At 34.2% G+C, this 27,857-nt stretch overlaps 2 protein-coding genes and 1 long non-coding RNA gene across 3 annotated transcripts in view; 2 read left to right on the top strand and 1 right to left on the bottom strand.

The window, feature by feature from the left end:
- Nucleotides 1–27,446, top strand: part of LOC123907755 (UDP-glycosyltransferase 74G1-like) — a 32,130-nt gene extending 4,684 nt beyond the window's left edge. The window contains exons 3-5 of the mRNA XM_045958134.1: nucleotides 13,035–13,181; nucleotides 24,509–25,179; nucleotides 26,325–27,446. Coding sequence (XP_045814090.1) covers nucleotides 24,535–25,179; nucleotides 26,325–27,044 — 1,365 coding nt within the window. The 5' untranslated portion in view covers nucleotides 13,035–13,181; nucleotides 24,509–24,534 and the 3' untranslated portion in view covers nucleotides 27,045–27,446. The remainder of the gene's footprint in view (nucleotides 1–13,034; nucleotides 13,182–24,508; nucleotides 25,180–26,324) is intronic.
- On the bottom strand, nucleotides 12,010–12,842 carry LOC123907757. Its single transcript, XR_006809373.1, has 2 exons — nucleotides 12,540–12,842; nucleotides 12,010–12,237 (listed from the first exon to the last, which is right to left on the bottom strand). It is a non-coding gene; the product is annotated as an uncharacterized LOC123907757 (long non-coding RNA).
- On the top strand, nucleotides 14,813–17,323 carry LOC123904743. The gene has a single exon (XM_045954370.1). The coding sequence runs from the start codon at nucleotides 14,813–14,815 to the stop codon at nucleotides 17,321–17,323; it is 2,511 nt and encodes an 836-aa protein (XP_045810326.1).
- Nucleotides 27,447–27,857: the final 411 nt, after the last annotated feature.

Below are 27,857 nucleotides of genomic sequence, written 5' to 3'. Positions count from 1 at the left end.
GACTGAAAAGAGTTTTGGGCAAAGTTATCTCCAACTGCCAATCTGCCTTCCTTCCGCAGAGACAGATTCTTGATGAGGTGCTTATTCTCAATGAGATTCTCGATTTAGCAAAAAGAAGAAAAGATGAATGCTTGTTGTTTAAGGTTGACTTTGAAAGAGCTTATGATACTGTGAATTGGGGTTTTTTGGAACGCATGATGGTAAAGATGGGGTTTTCCGATGGTTGGTTAAAGTGGATGCGGGCTTGTATCTTTGAGAGTTCGATGTCCATTCTAGTTAACGGAAGCCCAACAGAAGATTTCAAGGTTGGAAGAGGCCTATGTCAAGGTGATTCTTTATCCCCTTTTTTGTTCTTAATTGTAGCTGAAGGTTTAACTGGAATGATGAGAAGAGCTGTAGAGATTGGGAGATTTAAAGGATTCCAGGTAAATGATAGTATTCAATTTCAGATCCTTCAATTCGCTGATGATACTATTTTAATGGGGACAGGCATATGGGATAATTTGTGGTCTATCAAAGTGTTGTTAAGAAGCTTTGAATTAGTGTCCGGTTTGAGAATAAACTTTGTGAAAAGCAAGCTTTATGGTATAAATATTGATGTGAACTTTTTGGAAGCTGGATCATCTTTTTTGTCTTGAAGTTCGGATTCTATCCCTTTTAAATTTCTAGGAATACCAGTAGGGGCTAATCCTAGAAGGAGAGAGACATGGAAATCGGTGGTGGATGTTATATCTAACAAATTAAGTTCTTGGAGTAGCCGTCAGCTATCTATTGGAGGGCGCATCACTTTAATCAATTCGGTTTTGGCTAGTATGCCACTTTATTTCTTCTCTTTCTTTAAGGCTCCTAGTTGTATTTTAAAACAATTAGTAAGGATTCAAAGAAATTTTTTATGGGGAGGCGGTCTTGAGGAGAAGAAGCTATGCTGGATTAAGTGGGATCATATTTGTTTACCAAAGAACCAGGGTGGATTAGGAGTAAAAAATTTAGAACTTTTCAATACGGCATTGCTTAGCAAATGGAAATGGAGATTAATTGATGAAAGACAGGGGGTGTGGGCTGATTTGTTGCGGTATAGATATGGGCATCTACCTACTAAAATTTTGACTAGAACAACACCTCAGGTTGGGGCTAAGGACTCTATTTGGTGGAGGGATATTTTGAGCATAGGCAGAACGGCTGATGAGGATTGCTTCAAATCGAATGTGGGTTGTTGCGTTGGTGATGGTAAGGATATCAGATTTTGGAAATTCAAGTGGTTTGGAAATAACAGTTTTGGTGAATTATATCCTAATCTGTATGCAAAAGAAGCTTTTAAGGATGTTTTGATCTCAGATAGGTTGAGTCGAAATGGTACAGATACCGAGTGGCATTGGCAGTGGTGTGAAGAACTTTCTGACAATGACGCACATCATCTTCGAGCTCTTAAGCAACTTTTACTTGATTGTCCTTTTGATCAAGCGAGGTCGGATAGATGGCGGTGGGTGCCGGATTCGGTTGGCCTCTTTACGGTTAAATCGTGTTATAGTTTATTGCTTCAATATTCTAACACGGTTGTTTTGGAGTCAAATGTTTTGGATGCTATCCAAAAGCTTTGGAAAAACGATGTTCCATCTAAAGTTAATATTTTTGGTTGGAGATTGCTTCTAGAGAAGCTTCCTACGCGGGCAGCCCTTCATCATAGAGGTATATTGAATAATCCACATGATATTTCTTGTACTTTTTGTTATATGCAAATGGAAGACTGTTCCCATCTATTTTTCAATTGCTCTTTTGTTAAAGGTGTGTGGGAAACTATATATAGATGGTTAGGACAGAGTTTACCGACAGGTTTGGAAGGTTGGAATCACTTTTTATCCTTTGGTTCTTTGGTTAAATCAAGAATAGGTAATCGGATTCGTCATTTGATTTGGTTGGCCACTACATGGTGCTTATGGAAGCTTAGAAATAATGTTGTTTTTAATGGAGCCTTACCGGATGCTTCCAAACTTGTAGATGATATTAAAACTTTTTCTTGGTTTTGGTTTAAGGGTCGTTTTGGTCGTAAGTCCTCTTTCTCTTTTTCTGAATGGTGTTTAGATCCTATTGTATGTCTTCAAAGCATACTATAATTTGCTTTATATTGTGAGGGATTGAGTACCCCTTTATACTCCTTTATAATATATTGTTTGCTTATAAAAAAAAAAAAAAGAGAAAACATGTTTCCATTAAAATATTAGGGTTTTTTAACAAGTGTATATTGGGCTTTCATAATAAACTTGAAACGATCCATTTTCTTTTCATTCTTGGGCCAATGACTTTAATAAATAAATACATATTAAATTTTAATGTTCTTATTGGTCAAAATAAGAAAAATTAATGTTCTTAAAAAATCATAATTTTTTTTAGAGACAGAGTCATCCGGTTCAACTTAGTTTAATACCTATATAGTTTAGATTCTTTGAATTGGGTTTCTAAATAATTTAGATTCTTTTTTAAACTCAACAAACGCTAAGCAAAAATTGCAACTGACCGTGCCTTAATATGATATTCCTAGCTCAAGTTATAGTCTGCTCAATGAGAAGGTGTCAGATTACTGTTTATTACGAAAATAAATAGCAAATTTTAAATAATAGCAAAACTAGACTCTAAACACAAAACATGATAAAAACACTAAAATAGCTGGAGAAGTCGTAAAATTGTCATAGCACAGAGTGATTAAAATGTGCACTAAAATGCACTGATCAATTTTCTTGACCTTTTTTTCCTTCATTAGCAATGTGAGACTTACATTGCAATCAACCCCAACAGATTCAAGGAGCAGTTTGACTCGGGAAGGCAGTTATTCACCCAGGACTAAGAGGAGAACATGGGAATGTGTGCTTTGGAGTGCTGGCGAAGGCACGTTTGTAGGCAGTTATCATTTTTGTATGTCTATAAATATAAGTTTCTTTAGTTGAGATCGGGGTCACAATTCAGATACAGAAAATTCACAAAACCTAAAGTGTCCATGCGTTCGATAGAAAAGGGTGCAGTGAAGAAAATGTATGAACTTGTGAACCATTTTCTTTTTCTTGTAAAACATATTTACATTTCAATGCAAATTTAACTTTTCCATTGCAATTTATCTTTCAAAGCTTTTAAATTGTTCTCTCGTTCGAGTGAACTTCCCGTTCATTTTATATTTTCTTTTCAATTTATGCTTTCAAAACTTTTTACAATTGTTTGCATTTAATTTTGTCAAACACAATAAATGTTTATGTCAACGATGACATTAAAACTTTGTCATAATCAATGCACAAAACATGTCATAGGTTTTACTAGTTGGTCCTGCAAGTAATTAATTTTAAACTATCTCTTGTTTATCAAAAACCAGTGTAAAAATTGTTACCCACACGGATATGGAAATAGGTACGGATATTTTTTCAAACTGCGAGTATGGGGATGAGTACTATAGTACCCTACGCATTGTCATCCTAATTAGTTTTTTTTCTCTTCCCGATTACAATGTTTTTCACCACTCTTACTCTTTTTAAATTTTTATTGTACTACAAGTACAAATTATTTTGACTTCATACAGCAGCAAGCGGTGTTGTGTGTTAGGTTTGGTGTGTAGTGGTGTTTTTTTTAATAAAACATTAAAAATCAAAATTCAATTAATTAATAGGTTAATAGGTATTTTTTCAAAAAATTAAATTAAATTAAAACGGTGGTCAACGTCAGTTCGTGGAATTTCACGAGAATAAGCTTCGCTGCATATAGCAGCTCTCTTTAACTTAACCATTAGGGCCCGTTTGGTGCACAGGATAAGAGACAGGATATGATAACTGTATCATATCCTGCCGCAATCCAATGTTTGGTGATACAGCAGGATATGATAAGTTAATCCTGAAGCTTATCTTATCCTGTCTCTCTAGTTATAATTCTTATCCTGAATTTGAGCTGGGTTACCAGCAGGATAGGATAAGAAAAAAAAAACACTGATTTATTTTATAAAATATATTTTAAAATACATAAAATAAAATTAATAAAATATAAATAATAAAATAATTAATTTTTAAATATATATGTGATTTTCTCACAGGGGTAATTTTGTAATTTATATATTCTAAAAAATCAAAATTTTACTAAAATTATAATATTTTAAAGTAAAATAATTATTAAAAAATTGACAAATAGGAATATTAATTTAAATTTTATAAAAAATTAAATATAATTCTTTTGCAATAGTAGTTTGATTATTTACGTATGAGATATATCATATATTTATTTGGCTTATCTAACATGTATATATTATTGAGTTATTTATTTGATCATGATTCATATAAAAAATTAAACTTGATTATTTTCTCATAATTTTTATTTGAAATTATATAAAGTTATTTGATTACCTATTCATATTTTTTATTTATAAAATTAAAAGTATTACAAAATAATTTTAAAAAAATAACAATTGTTTTACAATAGTAATTTTGTCATTATCATTTAAATATGTTATATATCTTATCATATTATTATGAGCTATTAAAAACAAAATATAATAGTTATCATGTTTGTTATCCTGTGTGCACCAAACACAGGATATGATAACTGAGTATAACTGTTATCCTGCTGTTATCATATCCTATCCTTATCCTGTTTTATATCCTATCCTGTCACTATGCTATCCTGCGCACCAAACAGGCCCTTAATGTAAAAAGTTCAAATAAAAAGAATATCAACATTTTCCAAAAACAAAAAATATATCAACAAACTATTGTAATATTTAAATGAGTATTTAATCTGGTGTCCCTCCCCCAGATTTCTAGTGCGCCCCCCCATTTCCAATTAAGTAATTACTTTTGTTCCTTTGAAGTACATACTATAAGAATTCATTTTAAATTAATTGTATTGGATGATTATATAGCCATATTTTAATTTAAAATTACATACTAAAACATGTACTGTAATTATGGTTTAATTTATCACAATTAACATAAAAACTATTGAGTACATCTAATGGTTTGGGAGTACAACCCTCTGAAATCATTCCACGGAAAAATGATTTTGGCATGATTAAGTACATCTAATGATTTTGAAGTACATATCTTTGAAACCATTCCACAACAAAATGATTTTAGAGTACAGATCTCTGAAACCATTCCACAGCAAAATGGTTTTGCCATGATTTTAGTTTAAAACTAACTACTAAAACATTTAACCATACATAATACACTGAAAATTATCCATCAATAAACTAAAATTCAATTAATAAAAAATAATAAAAAAAAATAAAAAAAAAATTTGGGGGGGCTCGCAAAGCAATATAGGGGGCACTATGCATCTGGGGCGCGCTAAGCAATCTGGGGGAGCGCTAAGCATCTGGGGGCGCGCTAAGCAACCTGGGTATTTATGTATGGTGCATAAGCAAGACTTGTGCACCATAACTTTTGCCGTTAATTGAGGTCAGAGATAAAAATCAATTGTCTTTAATTTTGCAGAGAGGAAATCCAAATAATTTCTTTTTAACAGCAAATATATTATTAACCAGGTCTCTGCACAAGACGAATAAAGACCGGTATAAAAGTAACTACATAACGGGAGCGTCATATATATGCGAAAAGCCAAAAACAAACACCACCTAATAGAGGTTCATCTCCTAATCCCAAAAACGGAAATCACGCCACCAGAAGACACCAACCCAGCCCCAAAAGTTGCCACTAGATCGTATAACAACCAATCTCGAATAAAAAATGATCGGCCCATCAGAATCTTAAAAACAGCTCCTTCAGGCTAAAAGTTGATGAGACCACAGTAGAATGAGAACCTAGGCAGACAAGTCCCAATTCGAAGACTCCCTACAAACCAGACGACGACAGAGCCAACAAACACGGCAGCAACCGATAAAACAGTCTCAACTCGAAGACTACCTCAAAACAGTGAACACTGACACAGTAGAGGTCAACCAGACACACAAGAACCCTGCAAATCTCAACAGATTTGGATACCAACAGAGACTCAAAAAGAATCCTGCAAATCTCAACAGATTTGGAAACCGGTCAGAGAAACAAGTAATCTAGAAAACCACTGCACACGGCATCAACCAAATATCGACGGCGCCAGAACCAAAACGTCACCCTTCACCACCGTACACGCCAGCCCCAACGCCACCTCACCTCACCAAAACCACCATAGAACCACCACGGACAAAACCCGAACCAGCGAACCCGCGACGCCAAATCCAACATCACCACCACACTCTCTCATCACCTCCTACCACCACCACAACTCCGACCCATCGCAAGATCCAAAACACCACACCAACCAACGGAACAGAAACAGAACAGAAAAACGTGCAACGACACCAACACCATAAAAAACGGCGCAAGATCCGCGGAATCACAACAACAACCACTGCTGTGACTACAACAACATCACCACTCCATAAGCACCCGAATCTCACCACCATGGAGGCCAGATCCGCGCCAAACCCACACAAAACCGACACCAAAACCCCCCAAGACCACTAGAACCACGCCCAAACAACGGCCGCCGAGGCCGAAAAACGAAACCAGATCTACCACCACCATAACCGCCGGCAACAACCGTCGAAAAAGCAGAGGTGTGGTTTTGGACAGGCGAAACTCCAAGAAGAACAAAATAGAGGACGAAAACAAAGAAGAAAACAACCGGCGTCGGAGAAGAAGGACACTGCGCCGATCTGAAGACGGTGGTATGCGGAGGGATAACACTACACACCACCACCACCGATTTACTACATAGTGAAAGAGATGTTTGGAACTTCAGATTTTAGGGAAGGAGCAGATCTAACTTTTGTAGAGAGAGGTTTGAGAGATAAGTGAAGTTCCCAAACAAAAACATTTATAGTGACTAAAACAAAATATCTCTATAATTAGATTAAAAGTATATTTAATTTTTTTCTTATCAAACAAGAAAAGAACATGGAAAAGCATCAACATGAAGAATCTGACATCCCACTATATTTGTATCTCATATAAGCACAATCATCTCCACCACTCTCAGAAAGGATGGTATATATGTAGTTTGTTTTAAGTAATCATATACGAATGATTTTTTTTCTTTACAATGTTATTGTTTAAAATTTAAAATAATCCACAAATTTATGAATGCTAAATAGTCACTTGAGTTAAACCAATTAATCACATGGAGTCCCACTCTCCATTCAACCGAAATGTGAATTGAATTGTTTAAAAAATCTAACCTATGACAATGTTAAGGCAAATGGAACCTCTAACCTTTATTGATTATAGCAAGGCCTTATATAGCCAATGTACAAGCTTACAAATTAGTTACAACAAACTTAACAAACTCTAAACAAGTTAACTTGCGCCTTAAACTACAGCTGCAGCACGCGCGTGCCTTGACAGCAGGCCTGGCTCATAGGCTTAGCAAGCTTGCTCATGAGCATTACATCTAACTAGCTTACATTTGATCAACACATATCTAACATTGCCTCTCCTAAACTGAACCATGTGAAGGCTTCAGTTTATGTCTTCAAGCTTACACAATCCAAGCATATCTCTGAACTTGCAAAAACTCTCAAGTGACAAGGCCTTGGTCATGATGTCTGCAGTTTGCTCAAAGGATGAGCAATGCAGCAGCTGTATCTTTCCATCTTTGGTCAAATCTCTGAGAAAATGAAACCTAACATCAATGTGTTTACTCCTTCCATGCATTACTGGATTCTTTGACAATTTGATTGTGGAACTGTTATCACAATACAAGGTAATGCAATCTTTCTTTCTGCTGCTGATGTGATCAAGCACTCTACTTAGCCAAATGGTCTGACAAGCACAGTTGGCTGCTGCTATGAATTCAGCCTCAGTAGTGGATAGGGTTACAATTGGTTGCTTCTTTGATGACTATGACACAACTTTTGAACCAATCATGAACACATACCCTGATGTACTCTTTCTATCATCAAGATCTCCTGCATAATCTGAATCTGACCAACCAACCAGCTCATCATTCTTTCCTTTTTCAAACCACAGTCCACAGCTCACAGTCCCTTTCACATATCTAAGGATTCTTTTCACTGCTGCAACATGTATTTCTGTAGGCCTCTCCATAAATCTAGCTACCAAACACACTGAAAATGCTAAATCAGGTCTAGTGGCAAGCAAATACATCAAACATCCTACCATTTGTTTATAGCTGGTTGAATCACAAGCTATTCCATCTTCATCCTTCTTCAATTTGCTTCCAGGCACAATAGGGTTGCAGACACTATTGCAGTTTTCCATATTGAACCTTTTCAGAATTTCACAAGCATATTTCTGCTGAAACATAAAGATGCCTTCTTTTGTCTGTTTCACTTCAATCCCAAGGAAGTACCTCATCTTTCCCAAGTCAGTCATAGCAAAATTTCTTTCCATTAATGCTTTGAATTTATCAAATAGGGTTTGATCATTGCCTGTAAAGATGAGATCATCTACATACAAGCTCACAATAATGATCCTCTCATCTGACTCTTTCTTTACAAACAATGTATGTTCATGAGTACACTTGACAAAACCTTCTTTGCTGAAGTAGGCCTCAATTTTGCTATACCAAGCTCTTGGAGCATGTTTCAATCCATAGAGAGACTTCTTCAGTCTATACACCATCTCTTTTCCTTCCTTCTGATAACCTAATGGTTGCTCCGCATATACAGTTTCATCTAGCTCACCATATGTAAAAAATCACTTTTCACATCAAGCTAAAACACATACCAGTGGTTTGTTGCAGCTATAGCTAGTATTGTTCTTATGGTATCCCATCTGGCCACAGGTGCAAATACCTCATTGTAATCAATGCCATGTTGCTGAGAGTACCCTTTAGCTACTAATCTAGCTTTGTGTTTCTCAATCTTTCCTTCCTCATTGTACTTAGTCTTATACACCCATTTAACACCAATTTTCTTTGCTCCAGCAGGTAAATGTGTCAGTTCCCAAGTGTCATTGCTTTCAATTGCTGCTATTTCTGTGTCCATATCCTTTTTCAATACTTCATGTTTAGCTGCATCATTGTATGTCATTGGATCTTCACTAGGGCTGAAAAAGGCTTGACTGTCACTACTTTCTCCTGTTTCATAATCTCCAATTTCATAATCATTCAGATAACCAGGTTTCTTTGAAACTCTTTTGCCTAGTTCATTCACCTCATTGTCTCCCTCTTCTTCTGAATCAGATACAGTTAGATCCATTTCTTCACTGAGGGCTTTGCTGGCATTGCTAGCATCATCAGGTGCATCATTTGAATGATCATGATGACTACTTGTTGAACAAGTTTCTGCATCAACTTCACAGTCAATCACTTGCTGACTTGAATTTGATTTCTCAGTTACTTTGTTCTCCCAATTCCACTATTTTTTCTCATCAAACCCGACATCTTTGCTAACAAGAATTCTTTTCTTTATAGGATCAAACAGCTTATATGCTTTTGATTCTTCACTTATACCTAAGTGAACACATATTATGCTTTTGTCATCTAGCTTTTTACTCAGATTGTCAGGTATGTGCACATAAGCAATGCAGCCAAAAACTTTGAAGTGGCTTACAGATGGTTTGATCCAACTCCAGGCTTCTTCTGGTGTGACATCTTTCACTGCAAAGGTAGGGGGTCTGTTAAGTATGTGCACAGACCAATTCACTGCTTCAGGCTAAAAAGTCTTTGGTACATTTCTTTCACTGATCATACACCTGACCATATTCATTATGGTTCTATTCTTTCTTTCAGATACTCCATTTTGATGGGGAGTATAAGCAGCTGTGAGTTGCCTCTTAATTCCATGAAGATCACAGAGTTCACTGAACTCATTTGAGGTATATTCACCACCTCTGTCTGTTCTTAAGCAGTGAATAGATTCTTTTGCCTCATTTTCAACCATTACTTTGAATTTCTTGAACATTACTAGAGCTTCTGACTTTTCATTCATGAAGTAAATCCATGTTCTTCTGCTTAGATCATCTGTGAAAGTAATGAAATACCTTTTCTTTCCATTTGACTCAGGGTTGATAGGTCCACATATATCTGAGTGAACAAGTTCCAGTTTGGTACTAGCTCTCCATGAACTTTTCTTTGGCACATTCTTTCTCTGCTGTTTACCCTTCATACAGTTGGAACATTCCTCATTTGGTTGCTTCAACTTTGGCAAACCAGTCACCATTTCCTTCTGAACCAACACACTCATACCCTTGAAGCTGAGGTGGCCATATCTCTGATGCCATAAGTTGGCATTTACATTGCTATCATTTGATGTTTTCATGCAGTGAGGGACTATAACTGGTGCTTTAATAACAAACATTTTATTCAATGTCATATGTGTGGCCATGATTAACCCTTTTTCCTCATGAAAAACTTTGCAAGTATCATTCTTAAAGATAACAGTTAAGTTCTTTTGCTGTAATTGGTCTATGCTTAACAAATTATTCTTCAGACCAGGCAAATAGTATACATTTGTAAGTACTTGGGTAAAACCTTCAATATGCAATTTCAAGTTACCTTTTCCTTCAACTGCCATCTTTGAATCATCACCAAGCTTGACTGAATCTTTGAAAGTGCTATCATATTCAAAGAGCAAATCTTTATTCCCAACCATATGATTGCTGCATCCAGAGTCCAAGAACCACAGCTCATTCTTTGCATCAGAATCTTGAGTCTCACTAAGCTTTGTTTCTTGAACCATTAGCAAGATCTCTCCCTTGTCATCAAACTCAGCATACTCAGCATAGTTTGCATTGTCTTCCTCCCAATTAGGACACTCTGACTGAAAGTGACCTAACTTATGACATTTGTAGCATTCAACCAATTCTTTGTTGAATTTTGTTCCTCTTCCACCTCGAGCTCTGCCTCTACCACGACCCCTTGCATTAGAGTTATCTCCTCTACCACCTGAGCCTCTTCCACCATTAGAAACCTTTAGAATTTGCTCTTGTTCATCTCTTTGATGCTTCATTCTTTGTTCTTGAACAAGCAGACTACTTTGCAACTGATCCACTGTCATTGTGGTGGTATCATTAGACTCTTCAATTGAACACACCACATAGTTGAATCTTGAGGTTAAAGAACGCAAGATCTTCTCAACTATTGTGCTCTGAGTGATGGTGTCACCATGACTCGCCATCTTGTTTGCAATACTCAGTGTTCTTGAAAAATAGTCATCAATGGATTCACCAATTCGCATGTTCAGCACCTCAAATTCTTTCCTCAGAGCTTGCAGCTGAGCTCTCTTGACTTTGGCGGATCCACAATACTTTTGACGCATTGAATCCCATATCTCTTTCGCAGTACCTCGAGTGAGGATTGTTTCAAGAATGGATCTTTCAATTGCTTGAAACAAGTAGTTCTTTGCTTTCAGATCTTTCAATTTGCTCTCCTTCGCAGCTTGAATTTGATCTTGAGTAGCTCCTGCAGGAGCTGCAATCACTCCATCCTCGATGAGACTCCAATACTCTTTGGATCTCAATAGATTCTCCATTAACATTGACCAATGATCATAGTGTCCATCAAACTTGGGAATTGATGGTTGCAGATAATTGCTTGATTCCGCCATGGAAGCTTCAAGCAAGAACACGATGAAAAAGACTTTGTAACTAACTACGGTTATTTCAAAGAACTGGATCTTTAGAAGGTAAACTGATACCAATTGTTAAGGCAAATGGAACCTCTAACCTTTATTGATCATAGCAAGGCCTTATATAGCCAATGTACAAACTTACAAGTTAGTTACAACTAACTTAACAAACTCTAAACAAGTTAACTTGCGCCTTAAGCTACAGCTGCAGCACGCGCGTGCCTTGACAGCAGGCCTGGTTCATAGGCTTAGCAAGCTTGCTCATGAGCATTGCATCTAACTAGCTTACATTTGATCAACACATATCTAACAGACAATATTGAAACATAGTATTAGAGTTTATTGTTTTTTCAACTTTTTTTTTTTGACAAACAATATTTTTTCAACTTAAATATCACAAATATTAGAATCAGATTTAAAATTTTTTAGTGATAGGATTAAAATGAAGGCCATGGTGAAACATAAAATCAAGATAGAAGACAATTTAACTATAATATTTAGTGTCTTATTTCTTTTATGTTTACAATACAAAGCTATAGTTTAAAGGTAAAATTACGAATTGAAAGCTAAAAATAAAATTATTCAGTGGTAACACAATTATTGAAGAGATTATCTACTCTCTTGAATTTGATACCCACTCTTATTAACGATAGCCATCAATGCACGTAGAAAGTTCATGTTGCCTACAAACATTTGTGGACAATCGTTAGCACTTTATTTTCATATGATAAAAGTTGCAATGAAATTTAGCTAACTATCTTTCTTTTTTTAATGAAAACTATATTATATATTAATATAAACAACGAAAATAGTATAAAAAAAGGTTCTAAACAACAAATAAATATATGTGAGACATCCAAAATAAAGAGAAAAGAAGATTATTTAATTTCATTTCAAAGTTGCAATTACATGAAATTAAAAAAAATAATATAATTATTGGTTGCTTACTATTAGATGACATTCCTCCCTATTTAATATTTATTACCTATAGTGGATCATGATTAAATTTGTTTAGACAATAGCCCTTATCGCACACAGAAATGAAGAGTTTGGGTTCTATTTCAAAATCAGGACAATCTTTAGAGGATGTACATTCGGTAGCTGTTGGACGCACATCATTAATTATCCAGTGGTCAACCTCCCCTGTAACAAAAAATAGGAAAACAAATAAAATTATTGCGGGAGCTAACTTAAGATTTTTATTCATATTTTATTTCTTTTTGTATATGACAAATAGAATACAATTATATCAATTTATAGTGTATAAAGTTCATCAAATATTAAAACAATTAAATATTTTTAGCATTTTAATTTAGCCTTAATTTACCAATGTTATTTGCCACTTTAGAATATTTAGTAATTATGTCTCTTCGATATATCAATGTGTTGATTTTGTCCCTTAAACATATTTACTGATCAAGTGATATAAACAATTTCTAATCATTTTGAATTAATTATTTTTTAATGTTGTTGCTGACAGTGGTGTATTAACACAATGAAATGGTACTTTTCACTCCAACATAACGAATCCAACGGGCAATCTAGGATTTAGATTAGATCCAACACAATTACATGTATAAGACTATGCGCTCATGGACTTGAATCTAAAGGAAAATTGCAATAAAAGGTAAATTGTGTGAATAAGATTTTCTGCTTGACCTTGGCTGAGTTTCGATGATAACAAGATGACACTGATGATATTCAGTCATTTGAGTATTTTTAATTATTATTTTATAGTATTTTAGTTAATTTTTAGGAGTATTGCAAGATAAAAGAGAAGAATTTATGAAGAAATTGATATATAAAAGAGTTTGAAGAATAAGGAGAAAGAAAAAGACTTGGAAAATATTTCAAGAGTTTGAACTGATTCAAAGCTTGCAGTTCTGTTTTTCTCGCGCCCCAGCCTGATTCAATCGCAGCGCAATTTTGCTTTGTGCTTTCACATGACGTCATCCCCACTTTTAATGACATCAGCCACACAGCCAGCTAGGAGGGACTCACATTTGTTGCCAACAGGGACGCGATTTACTTGCATATATATAGTGGCACAATTAATCTGCTTTATGGACAGCATATAAATATTTTTTCTTATGAGAAATAGGATTAACACTTCTTGGATAGAGAAAGACGTGCCGGCAGCAAAAGAGAAGAAGACTATTTTAGGGTTTCGCCGTCGCGGTCTTCATCGGTTATTCATGTATAATTTTCTTAACTCTTTTGTTATGTCAATTATTATTATGAGTAACTAATCTCAATAGATTAGGAATTATAGATGATTCTCTTTGAAACTATCTGAGCCATGTAACTACGTGTTCTAGTTTATTCAATGAAAACTTATAATTATTCAGTTAATCTCGTGTTTATTGCTTTTCGTTAATTGATCACTTTCGAATTGATTTTAAGTTATATATCACTATTGACCCTAGGGTTTATACTGGAACTAGATTAATTGTTTGTCAATCGTAATTGCTATAGGAATATAGAATTAATTGGCATGATTGTTAATATAACGTTCGTTAAAGCTTTTGATAATATTAGTTTCACCTAAGGAATTAGGGTACTTTATTAGATAAATGGGATCGATGAGCCAAGGAATTGGACTCAGTCTATTTTGTTATATTGTCGTAATTATAAGAATTTCATTGTTGAGGGCTAGAACCTAGAGTACCAGATAGGGACAAAGAGAGGATTCAAAATAATTCCTAATCGTCTTTCTCTCATAAAAGTTCACTTTTCAACTTTCTTGCAATTTTAATTATTGTCATTGTTACTACAAATCAATCTAAAAACCCCCCTTTGCAATTATTAATTAATCCTAAATTCATTGAATTGTTTCGTTGAAATAAGAACAATCCCTGTGGATACGAATCTTATAAATTTTATTACTTAACGACGAATTTAGTTCACTTGCTAAAATTGTCATCAAGTTTTTGGCGCCGTTGCCGGGGATTGTTGATTAATTTCAACAAGGCAATTTCGTTTTATTTAGGATTTACTTATTTTTACTTTTTTTAAAAAAATAAAAATAAAAAATCATACTTTATTTATTCATATTGAACAGTGCTATTGAGGTATTTTCTTGTTGTTTATGCGAGGTAAAAAGTTGCAACAGAGCTTCTTTTTGATTCTGAAATCGAGAAGACTGCAAAGGCGAACAGGAAAGCAGTACGGTTAGCACGGTTAGCGGAGCAAGAGCTGACTAAAGTATCAAAAGGAATTCCATCAGACACCGGTTCTCAGTTTGAAGAAGAAGGCACGATGGCCGATGACCCACCACCGCCGCCTAGGCGTACCATGGGAGACTATTGTCGCAGAACAGATGCAGGACAAATTTCTATGGGGTTCCAACCGGCGAATCCTGTGACATTTGACATCAAGAATATAGTTCTCACCGGGCTAAGGGATAAACAATTTGATGGAAGTGCAATCAGAGATCCATGGGAGCATCTGGAACGCTTTTATGAGACATGTACTATGTGTCGCCCTGAAGGTTACACTGATAGTCAAATTAAACTCAGGTTGTTTGGGTTTACTTTGATGGGAAGAGCAAAAGACTGGTTGCAGTGTATTCCGAGTGGTACCATAAACACTTGGAAAGAGCTCGAAGATAAATTTTTGGAGCGTTATTTTACTAATGATATGTTTCTGGCAAGAAGGGCTGATATTATTGATTTTGAACAGGGCGAGTCAGAGTCTCTATATGAAGCCTACGAGCATTTCAAATTGTTATTGAGGAAATGTCCGAATCACTCTTTGGACAACATGGAACAAATGCAAATATTTATCAGAGGTCTGAGAATGCAATCCAGAATGCTTATAGATGCCTCAGCTGGAGGTACAATTAGAAATAAAAATGAGGATGAAGTCAGACAACTGGTGGAGAACATGTGCATGAATGAGTATCGTTCCAAAAGTGACAGGAAGAGAGGTGTGATCGTAGTTGACACAAACACAGCTCTACTAGCCCAGATCGAGATATTAAACAAAAAGTTAGCTGCAAAGTCTTTAGCAGAGGCGAATGCTAGTCAGGTTCAAGAAGTCAAATGTGATTTTTGCCACGGGCCACACGCTAATGGAATGTGTTCACCTGAAGCTGGAGAAGTTAATTATGCCGGAGGATATCAGAAAAATAACCCTTATTCCAACACATATAACCCAGGTTGGAAAGATCACCCTGATCTGCAGTGGGGTAATCAAGGTAATTTTTCTCAAGGGAACTCTCAAAATCCACAATCTAGAAAATCATCTCCCTTGGAAGAAACAATTAATAAGTTCATGCAGATGACTCAGAGTAACTTCGAAGCCATGAGAGCCAGTCAAGAAACATCCAACAGAAATCATGAAGCTTCCATCCGAAATCTTGAAACACAAATTGGGCAAATATCAAAACAGGTGGCTGCTCAGTCTAATGGGGGTTTTGCTGGAAACACGTTGGATAATCCAAGGAATGAGAGTTGTAATGCCATTGGGTTGAGAAGTAGAGTTGTACCATCGGTAGTAAGTAAAAAGAGTGAGAAAATAAAAGAGTCTGAAGTAGAGAAAAAGAGTGAAACTGAGGGAGAAGTAGAAAATGAGTGGTTGATTGTAAATGATGGAGAAGTAGAAAAAGAGGGTGGAGTCGAAAAAAATGAGAGACTAGAGGAAGAAAAAAGTGAGAATGAGAATAAGGGAAACACTGAGGGAGAAGTCGAAAAGATAGAAAAATTAATTGATGCAGATTCGATGCTCAGAAAAACCAAAGCCCAACTTCTCAAGGAACATGGGATAGAGCAGGTAATTCCTTCTTATGTGAAGCTTCCATATCCTCACCTTAAGAAAAAGAAAGAAAAGGAAGAAGGGCAATTCAAAAGGTTCGTAGAGGTGTTCAAAAATTTGCAAATTAATGTTCCCTTCAGTGAAGCTTTGGAGCAGATGCCGATATATGCCAAGTTTATGAAAGATCTCTTGTCAGGTAAGAGGAAACTTAGGGATGACGAGAATGTTGCCTTGTCTGAGGAGTGTAGTGCAATTTTGCAAAGGAAGCTTCCCCCGAAGTTGAAAGACCCTGGGAGTTTCACTATTCCGTGTTCAATTGGTAAGGTAAAAGTTGAAAGAGCTCTTTGTGATTTAGGAGCTAGTATTAATTTGATGCCGCTATCCATGGTAAGGAAACTTGATTGTGGGGAACCCAAGCCAACAAAAATGACTCTGACATTGGCTGATCGCTCCATCACGTATCCCTACGGAGTTCTTGAAGACGTGTTGGTAACAGTTAATGATTTATTTTTTCCAGCCGATTTTGTTATACTTGATATGAATGAAGACTCAGAAGTCCCCTTATTGTTGGGAAGACCATTCTTGGCTACCGGTAGAGCGTTGATAGATGTGGAGTTAGGTGAGCTAATGTTGAGGTTTCAAAATGAACAAGTGACTTTTAATGTATTTGAGTCTATGCGTCATCAGAATGAAAACCCTCAATGTTACCGGGTTGGTGTAGTTGAAGAGTTAGAGGAGGAAATTGCTCAAGATGAGCCACCAATTAGATCAATCGAGCAAGTTAATGTTCTTGTTGAAGAAAACAAAAAGAAGGGAGGAAGCATGAAACAGATGAAAGCTCCTATGGAAACTTCAAAAACACCTCTGAAAAAGAAAAGAAAAAAATGGAGGAACAAGTGGGAGAGGTTTAGGAAACTGACACTTGAAAATTTGGTCTTTGTTTCTAAAAAGGATGATATATGCCCTAAGAAGGAAGAAACCAAGGTTGAAATAACTATCAAGTATCCACCCTAACATTGGTGGGTAGATCGTCAAGCTCGGGACGTTAAACACGCGCTTGATGGGAGGCAACCCATCCGGTATGTTTTATTTCAGTCTTTATTTTTAGTAAAAAAAAAAAACAAAAAAAAAAGGGAAAAGAAAAAAGAACAAAAAAGAGAGACTATCAATGATGCCATCTGCGGACAATCCCTTGTGTTTCATCTTTCTGTTGTCTTGTTTATTATCAAGTTTAATGTTTTTAGGTCTTTTCAGAATTGTCAGTGTGTTAATACCTGAATTTGCATGATGAGAATCTCTTAGACCTGCACATAAAAGAATAACTGACGTGTGACTGCTCATGAAAGCGCGATGGTTCAAGAGACAAATAGACGAATAGGAAAGATGGAGTTTTGCACGGTGTACTAGTTCAAATTTCAGATACCTCAGCTGGTGAGCATATTGAGCCAAATAAATTCCACGGTATACCCTTTTTCTTTCACATCTTATGAGTGTATCCATGCTTTGTATATTTTCTAGAACTTGCGACTATTCTCTACTGTTGATTGGTTTCGCATTTACACACATAGAGGCACATTTGTTTGGTACTCTGAGCCTTTTCAAGCTACCCTGTTTATTATTTATCCGTTGCTAAACCATTTTGAGCCTAAAAAAAAATAAATCTCTTTTCTTTCGGTGACATACCAAATTATAAGCCTTTTAGACCTGAAATTTTTTATCTGTTTGCCCTCCTTGGAGTTAGGTAGAAGCTTTAAATTTTCTTGTCATGACATCATTTTAAGTTTGGGGTTGCTTTTGGAATTAGCAACATCTTAAGTTTGGGGTAGGGGTACTAGAGAACTAAAAAAAAAAAAAAAAAAAAGAAGATAATAATAACAAGAGACTCACAAAAATAATTGAGTTTTCTTCAAAAAATAAAGAGCCATTAATCATGAAAAATAGTGGCATCTTCAAAAAAATTGAAAGATAAGTTCTCTAAGTACCTTATTAACAATGAATTGAGCCCCGATAATGGTAATGCTTCAACAAGGAATAGTAGTGGATATCTAACTCCAATTTAGCCTACTTTTTCCAAAATTATCCCACCGTTTGCCCAAGCCAAGTTATAACCCTTAAGACCTCAAAAATGTGTGCAATGTATTTACTTTGATTGACGTTTAGAATTTTTTCAAGCTTATGGTAAAATAGCATTTGCATGTTGATGGAGTGAATACCCTGTCAAAAATTGAGTGAATTAGTGAGTGAGAGATAAGGTTGAACTTTGTACATTGTGTGGAACGGCCATTGGACCAAATTTGATCCAAGTCTTGGAAGCCAAAGTGTTGATTATGCAGGATCACTGAAGTTAACACCGGTGGTTCTATTGCCGGATGAAGAGAAAATGTTTATGAGATTTTTATCATTCAAATTAATTTGTTAATTCACTGACAGTTTTGTTTCGACAGATATGTTACTTGAGGACAAGCAACGATTCAAGTTTGGGGTTGTGATGATATTCAGTCATTTGAGTATTTTTAATTATTATTTTATAGTATTTTAGTTAATTTTTAGGAGTATTGCAAGATAAAAGAGAAGAATTTATGAAGAAATTGATATATAAAAGAGTTTGAAGAATAAGGAGAAAGAAAAAGACTTGGAAAATATTTCAAGAGTTTGAACTGATTCAAAGCTTGCAGTTCTGTTTTTCTCGCGCCCCAGCCTGATTCAATCGCAGCGCAATTTTGCTTTGTGCTTTCACATGACGTCATCCCCACTTTTAATGACATCAGCCACACAGCCAGCTAGGAGGGACTCACATTTGTTGCCAACAGGGACGCGATTTACTTGCATATATATAGTGGCACAATTAATCTGCTTTATGGACAGCATATAAATATTTTTTCTTATGAGAAATAGGATTAACACTTCTTGGATAGAGAAAGACGTGCCGGCAGCAAAAGAGAAGAAGACTATTTTAGGGTTTCGCCGTCGCGGTCTTCATCGGTTATTCATGTATAATTTTCTTAACTCTTTTGTTATGTCAATTATTATTATGAGTAACTAATCTCAATAGATTAGGAATTATAGATGATTCTCTTTGAAACTATCTGAGCCATGTAACTACGTGTTCTAGTTTATTCAATGAAAACTTATAATTATTCAGTTAATCTCGTGTTTATTGCTTTTCGTTAATTGATCACTTTCGAATTGATTTTAAGTTATATATCACTATTGACCCTAGGGTTTATACTGGAACTAGATTAATTGTTTGTCAATCGTAATTGCTATAGGAATATAGAATTAATTGGCATGATTGTTAATATAACGTTCGTTAAAGCTTTTGATAATATTAGTTTCACCTAAGGAATTAGGGTACTTTATTAGATAAATGGGATCGATGAGCCAAGGAATTAGACTCAGTCTATTTTGTTATATTGTCGTAATTATAAGAATTTCATTGTTGAGGGCTAGAACCTAGAGTACCAGATAGGGACAAAGAGAGGATTCAAAATAATTCCTAATCGTCTTTCTCTCATAAAAGTTCACTTTTCAACTTTCTTGCAATTTTAATTATTGTCATTGTTACTACAAATCAATCTAAAAACCCCCCTTTGCAATTATTAATTAATCCTAAATTCATTGAATTGTTTCGTTGAAATAAGAACAATCCCTGTGGATACGAATCTTATAAATTTTATTACTTAACGACGAATTTAGTTCACTTGCTAAAATTGTCATCAGACACTATAAGAAAACATCAATTTATCGATAGATTTAAATAATACTTACCGAGGACTTAAGCCCTCTGTAAGTTGTAAGTTACTGACGGCCTAAACCGCCGATAAATTGATATGATAGTTTCATTAATTGACGAAGATCTTTCTATCAATAGATTGGATTTAGTGATAAACACAAAGCATCACAACTCTTTCTCTTTTCTAACATAGAGAAACCAAACATCTAATAACTCTTTCTCTTTCTCTTTTTCTTTTTCGGTAATAGTACACCATATTTCCTTCATAACAACTCAAACATCATATTCTTCCGTCTTAACACAACTTTCTCTTCAATTTTTTCATACAAGCTTCAGAACCCTTCTCTATTCTTCCACCAAAATTTTGGATTTTCAGAGAAACAACCAATTTAAAAATTTAGGTTTCAAATTCGAATTTTCAGGGAAAATCAATATAAAAAATTGGTTACAGTTTCGTTTTCAGGGAAATCCGGATTTTCAGGTTCAAATATATAAAATTCTTTCTTCTTTTGTTTCGTTTTCAGATTTGTATTTCCATTAATTTTTGTCAAATTTTTCAGATTTGAGAACATATGTTATGTTGGTTACAGTTTCAAAATTTTTTTCTAACAAGAACATGAACCAGAAGAAAATTTTGGGTTTGCAAATTTAATTATGGGTTTCTGAATTTAGGGGCAGATCTTCATTCAATGGGTTTGCAAAATCAATTATAGAAAATTTTGGGTTGCCCAAGTACGTAGAACATGAACCTAGGATGGAATTGCTGGACATGAGGGAATTTGATTGAAGGTTGAACAGTGCTGGGTTTTTGGTTGATTTTGATCTGATTTATTTTTTTTTAATAATTTTATTAACTAGTGGCGGTCCTGGCCGCCAGGAACTTTGATATGACAGCTACTAGCTTGTGGCGGTCATGGTCGCCAATAACTTTCTTCTCTCTCTTTTCTGGCGGTTCGGGCCGCCACAAACTTTACTGACGTCCTATTTTTTGGCGTTTTGAGGCCGCCAGTTGGCCGCCAATAAATGGTAAATTATTGATGGTTTTTACCACTTATAGAGGGTTTTTGGCCCTCTTGTAACTTGTTGTTTTCTTGTAGTGTGAAGACCAAGACTTTAGACTTATTAATTTAATTTAATTGTAAGTATGATTTTTATCTTTGATTTATTACTTTTAATAATAATATAACTTAGAATGATCGAAAATTATTTTAAAATCAATTACAAAAAGTTTCTAAGATAAATATAAAAGTCGATATGAAGGAAGCTTTTAAAATTATAAAAAGCAGATTTTTTTAAAATAGCTGGCAGCACCATTACAACGCAACCTTTGATACTTGAAAAAAACTTAACTTCTTAAATCGCGTATCCGTAACAACCGATTTAACAAGAGCTTGGCAGAATGTTTTATTCAAAAACACAAGAAAAGAAGGTTTGAATTGGGTTTCTAAATAATTTAGATTCTTTTTTAAACTCAACAAACGCTAAGCAAAAATGATAACAACAACGATAAGTAAATGACACAGTGATTTTTATACTGTTTCAACGTTAACGAGGTTACTCTAGTACACCCACTATGCCAAAAAAGGCTTTAGACCGCGCTTATTTTGGCATTAGACAGCGTTTATAAAGCGCTATCTATTCTGGCACTGCTAAAAGTTTAGATAGCACTTCATAATCAAGTAAAAATGTTGTCTAATGGTACCATAAGATAACGCTTTTTTATAGAAGCGCTATCTTATGAAACCTTTAGACAACGCTATTTTATACAAGCGCTATGTTATGGTATCTTTAGACAGTGCTTTTTTATACAAGCGCTATCTTATGATAGCTATAGATATCGCTTTGTATACAAACGCTATCTTATGGTACTTTTAGACAACACTTTTGTATACACACGCTATCTTATGGTACCTTTAAACAACGTTTTTTATACAAGTGTTATCTTATATTACCGTTAGACAGCGCTTTTTTATACAAGCGATATCTTATGGTGCCTTTTAGACAACACTTTTGTATACAAACAGTTTCTTACGTACCTTTAAAGAAAATGAGAAATATCTTAAAGAAAATTAAATTTTGTTTAAAGATAATTAAATTTTAATGATATATTAAACCTTCAAAATATCTTAAATTTGCATAAAATTGGTAATCTCTAATACAAAGTTCAAAACAACACATACGAAATTTGCAGAAAATTGATAATATCTAATAGAAATTTAAAAACTAGATATCCAAAATTACATAATGCTCTTGTTTTTATAAATATTTGATTTATGACAATAAAATTTAATTATTAATTAATATAGTAATGTCTTCTTCTAAATGCCCTAACTTCATTGACATGGATCCTACATATAAGATAACAAACACAACTTATATGGATGTTGTATAATATCCCTGTTGGATATTTCCAAATAAGAAATATGAAAATGACAATTTGTTCATTTTTAAGAAAATATTTGAAAATGAATTTATTATATTTGAGGCTTATATTGATGATAAAAATATCATTAAGACTCCTGAAGAGCTTATTAGATATTGTCATTTTTCTTACAAAATAAGTAATTGAAGAAAGTAATTGAAGAATGCTTCGTGAATCGCGAACCTTATATAAAACATGATTCTGTCTGAAATTGTTGAAAGTTCATCAATAGTGAATTATTAATTGGTCCTGAAGTACCATATATCAAATGCTAATCTATTTGTTGAGAAATATCATTTGCTATAAATATTATCAGAACTCCTGAAGAGCTTCTAAAATTTGTAGATTAAAGAAATATATTGGATGCACAAAATTTATTTGGAATCGCAAATTTATAATAAAATTATATAGCAAAAGTATTAAAACAGTTCGACATGGACAAATTTGTTGTGTACTAAAATGGTTGTGATGTCATTTGATCTGAGTAAAAATCGTGTAATGTCTCAAGAAAATGATGAACAATTTGAATTGGTGCTGAAGTATCATATCTTAAACCAATTGAGGGCACGAATATATTTTACTCGTTATTCATGTAGTATTTTATTTTTTGGTCTACAAACTATTAACATCTTTTGTTTATTGCCTCAAATCCTTTAACATCTGTCCAAAATATTAATGAGAGTCGGTCGATTTTATTACTTTGTTTATTCGCTACCTGGGTGGTACTCGTGGGAAGCAAGTCTTTTGTTTTTTATTTTTTTTTGTTTGTGGACAGAATCGTGGCCTTCAAGTTCAAGTTAAAATAAATAATTAAATCATTCCTTGTCATGTGCTTTGGGGAAATGCAATTTAGAGGAAATGAATTCAATAAATGAATTTGGAGAATCGTTCATGTGAATTTAACTTATTTAATAAAGATTTTTTTTTTTTGTAATAGTGACGGCTAATGCTACGGTGGACCACCTTCGCAAGTAGTCCACCGTGGACAAGTGACCTACCGAATATGAATTTTACGAAATTCACTGTTGGATTGAAAGTTTATATCGTATAGATCATCCATAAATTTTTTAAATTTTTTTTAAAATCATTTGATATGTTATTGAGACCCATCAACATTTACGTTATTTAATAAACCGTTAATCTTGATGTGTCTCAATAACATATCAAATGATTTTCAATTTTTCTAAATTTTTCTATGGATGATCTATATGATATAAATTTTCAATCTAACGGTGGATTTTGTAAAATTTGTATTCGTTATAATGTTATTCATGACTGGTCCACCATGAACCACTTGATGAAGTGATCCATATTAGAATTTACCAATAGTGACAATTTATATGTTGGATTTTTTCTTTGTTAGAAGACTATAACCTTCAACGACGTCCAACTCCCCCAATGGAATTTATATCTAATTGAATCTATTGTGTTTGAAAAAACTAGCAGTACGATTAAAAAAGATATGTTATATTAAATATTTAATTTTTTTCAAAGTAATGGTCGAGATAAAATTGGTAGAGAAATGATAATTACAAGCTTTAAACGACTAGCTTAACAAAATAAGGCATAAGTTAGTAAATATAAACTATAAATTGGTGAGAAAAAATTGTTATCAAACAATTCTTTTACTTAAATATGAAATTAGAAATTATAAGTTCAAAATTTAATATCGAAAACCAAATAGATATTAAAGTTTGCTTGGATGAGAGACAAACACCTAAGAAGATTTTTTTTTTTTTTTTGGTATTCAAGATTAGTTTAAAAATATTTGTTCAAGTGCAATTATTTGTTGGAAAATGCTAAACAGTGCCCCCGGGCACTAGTTAAGGATACAAATATAGAAGTTTTATCTCGTAAATTACGCATTCAATGTTTTAATGAAGCGAAAAGTTATTCTCTCTCATCATTAACTTTATCACTTGTTTCCTTTTTTAGTATGCTTAACTAGTGCCCCAGGGGCACTGTTTAGCATGACCCTTATTTGTTTTGTCTGTATATTTGTAACCAAAAGTCCCTCACTATTTAATCTTATATTCTTTGTTAGGAAAATCAAGTCAAGAAAAAAGAGAGATGGAAAAGGAAAAAAAAGTACCTCACTGTCTAATCTTACCATATCCAGCTCAAGGTCATGTCAATCCAATGATCCAATTTTCAAAACGTTTGATAGAAAAAGGAGTTAAAGTAACACTTATAACTGTTACTTCTCTTTGGAAATCTCTAAGTACCAAAAATCTCACTTCAATTGAAGTTGAAAGCATCTCAGATGGTTATGATGAAGGAGGCCTTGCAGCAGCAAAGAGCTTAGAAGATTACAAAGAAACCTTTTGGAGAGTTGGAACACAAACTCTTATTGAGCTTCTTCAAAAACTTTCCACCTCAGAAAACCCTCCAAATTGTATTATCTTTGATGCTTTTTTACCTTGGGTTCTTGATGTTGGAAAGAGTTTTGGATTACTTGGTGTTTCTTTTTTCACTCAATCTTGTTCTGTTAATAGTATATACTTTCATGCTCATGAGAAGTTGATTGAGTTGCCACTTACACAATCTGAGTATTTGTTACCTGGATTGACCAAACTTGCTCCAGGAGATTTGCCTTCTTTTTTGTACAAGTATGGATCTTATCCAGGTTACTTTGATATTGTTTTGAATCAATTTTCCAATATTGGTAAAGCTGATTGGATTCTTGCAAACACAATTTATGAACTTGAACCAGAGGTATGTCACTAACATAACTGAAAATTTTCATTCAATAAGTTGATTTCTTTTAGTTGTTCTTATCTATTTTAATGTAATAGTAGCAAGATTTTTGTTGTTGTTGTTGTTGTTGTTGTTAACCCTCTGGTTCCTAGGGCAAGGGCCCCCCAGTAATCCAAAGTTCGAACGTGGGGTAAGTAAAGTCTGACAAAAAAATTGCTCCATCAGAAATAGTAGCATGATTTTGAATAGTCACATCTTAATATTGGAATATCTAGGTTGAACCTAACTCAACACTACAAAATACACTTATATTGGCGATGCATATCTCCCACTAATAAATATATTTACAGATCACGTGTCATCTAATATGGAATTCGTAACACACTCCCTAACACTCATGATTGGAGAGGTCATGTCTCATCTAAAAATTTGAGTTGAAATGAACTCAACCGTATGAAATTGGCTGGTAGAGTGAGAGGTGTCTCTCACTCATAAACATATTTAATTTTAGATTATATCTCTATCAAGAAGTTCCAGATTGGTTGCTGCGAGATGGCCTAAATGTGTGTTTGTAAGGTGAAGGCAATCTCCACCTTACAAAGTGCTAGACGTGAGGGGGTGTGTTAAGAAGTCTCAATTCTCAATTCTAAGAATCTCATCTAACATGAGACTCTTAATCCTCACCTTACAAAGTGGTAGACATGAGTGAGTGTGTTAAGAAGTCCCAATACTCAATTCTAAGAATCTCATCTAACGTGAGACTCTTAATAGTTTTAAATTGCAGCTAAGTATAATGTGCACAAGTTAAACAAGTCTTCCATCATGCACAATCTTATTTTTACCATTGGATCAATAAGTCTTATACTATTGAATCAATATGTCACATCTCATTTTATCCAATGATGAGACTTATTGATCCAACGGTGAAAATAACTTGTGTATTGTAAAAAACTTGTTTCTCTTGTGTATCTTAGACAAAGCCTTAAATTGCTAACGTAGTTGCATTACGATATTTAACATTGTTATGAATCATGATCAAATGCGACTGATGCAACTTCAATTGTTATCGTATATATATCGGCCGCATACTTATCTAAGACCTTGATTGCAGTCTTTTTATTTTGTATATTGATGATTTAAATCTAATATGAAATTTGATTTAGGTGGTGGATTGGTTAGTTAAGATATGGCCATTAAGGACAATAGGACCATCACTGCCGTCTATGTTATTAGACAAAAGACTCAAAGATGACAAAGACTATGGTGTAAGCCTTTCAGATCCAAATACAGAATTTTGCATCAAATGGCTTAATGATAAGCCAAAAGGGTCAGTTGTGTATGCCTCATTTGGTAGCATGGCTGGTCTCAGTGAAGAGCAAACACAAGAACTAGCTTATGGATTAAAAGATAGTGATACTTATTTCTTATGGGTTGTTAGAGAAATTGATCAAAGTAGACTTCCAAAAGGGTTTGTGGAAACATCATCAAAAAAAGGTTTAATAGTAACATGGTGTCCCCAACTTGAAGTGTTAACACATGAAGCTGTCGGATGTTTTGTGACGCATTGTGGTTGGAATTCGACTTTGGAAGCTGTTAGCATTGGTGTTCCATTGATTGCTATGCCACTTTGGACTGATCAAGTTACAAATGCAAAACTTATTGCTGATGTTTGGAAAATGGGAGTTAGAGCTGTTGCTGATGAAAAAGAGATTGTGAGAAGTGAAACAATTAAGAATTGTATAAAGGAACTAATTGAGACTGAAAAAGGATGTGAAATTAGGAAAAGTGCTTTGAAATGGAAGAATTTGGCTAAGGGTTCTTTTGATGAGGGTGGAAGATCTGATAAAAATATTGATGAGTTTGTGGATGCTTTGTCTCAATGAGGAAGAAAAAAAGAATTTGAAATCTACATAGTAATAAAAGCACGCAGTGCAGGAAACAATCTTTGGTGTTGATTCCAGATTGAAGTCTATTCATAATAGTTTTGTTGGCTTTTGAATTATGAAGCACAGATACTTCTCAGATTCATCGTGTCACGTATTAGATAAGTGTCCATGTCGAACAATGACACGACGCCGACACTTATGATTATACTTAATTAAGCTATTTTCTTAAATTATTATCGATGTTGATGTGTCAGTTTCTGTATCGTGTCCAATATCCCTATATGTGTTTCATAGCTTCTAAATTATTGGTGTATCTTTTAATAAATTATTGGTGTACTTAATTAAGTTGTGTTTCTCTTTATGGTACATGGATGGAATAAATTAATGTTTGTGATACCATTTTTCACCTCTTTCAAATGTTAGGTAGGATCTCAAATTTGACAATAATAACCATTATAATGAGGCCAAAACACTCAGACATGCAATAAACTATGTTAATATTGTCCATTGAGCTTATATTATATTATATTAGGCGAATGTTTATAAGCATCTTATTTGGACATGTATTAGTACAATAGTATATCATTAATGTGAATAATTCTAGTAGGTTAAAAAATAATATTTATATATTGTTTTTTGGTACATCAAATAATATTTATATTAATTTTTTGGATTTATTAAATTTATCCAACTCATGAAACGATGTAAAAATGCATATCCAAATAAGACATGTACCATAATGTTATCTATTATTATGATCGTTTTATATAACAAAGAACTTCATTGAAAAACCAATCGTCAGTTGGTTTA

This window comes from Trifolium pratense, linkage group LG2 (assembly GCF_020283565.1).
Source record: "Trifolium pratense cultivar HEN17-A07 linkage group LG2, ARS_RC_1.1, whole genome shotgun sequence".
In the NCBI taxonomy this organism is placed as follows: domain Eukaryota; kingdom Viridiplantae; phylum Streptophyta; class Magnoliopsida; order Fabales; family Fabaceae; genus Trifolium; species Trifolium pratense.
This window is presented reverse-complemented; position numbering and strand designations above follow the sequence as displayed.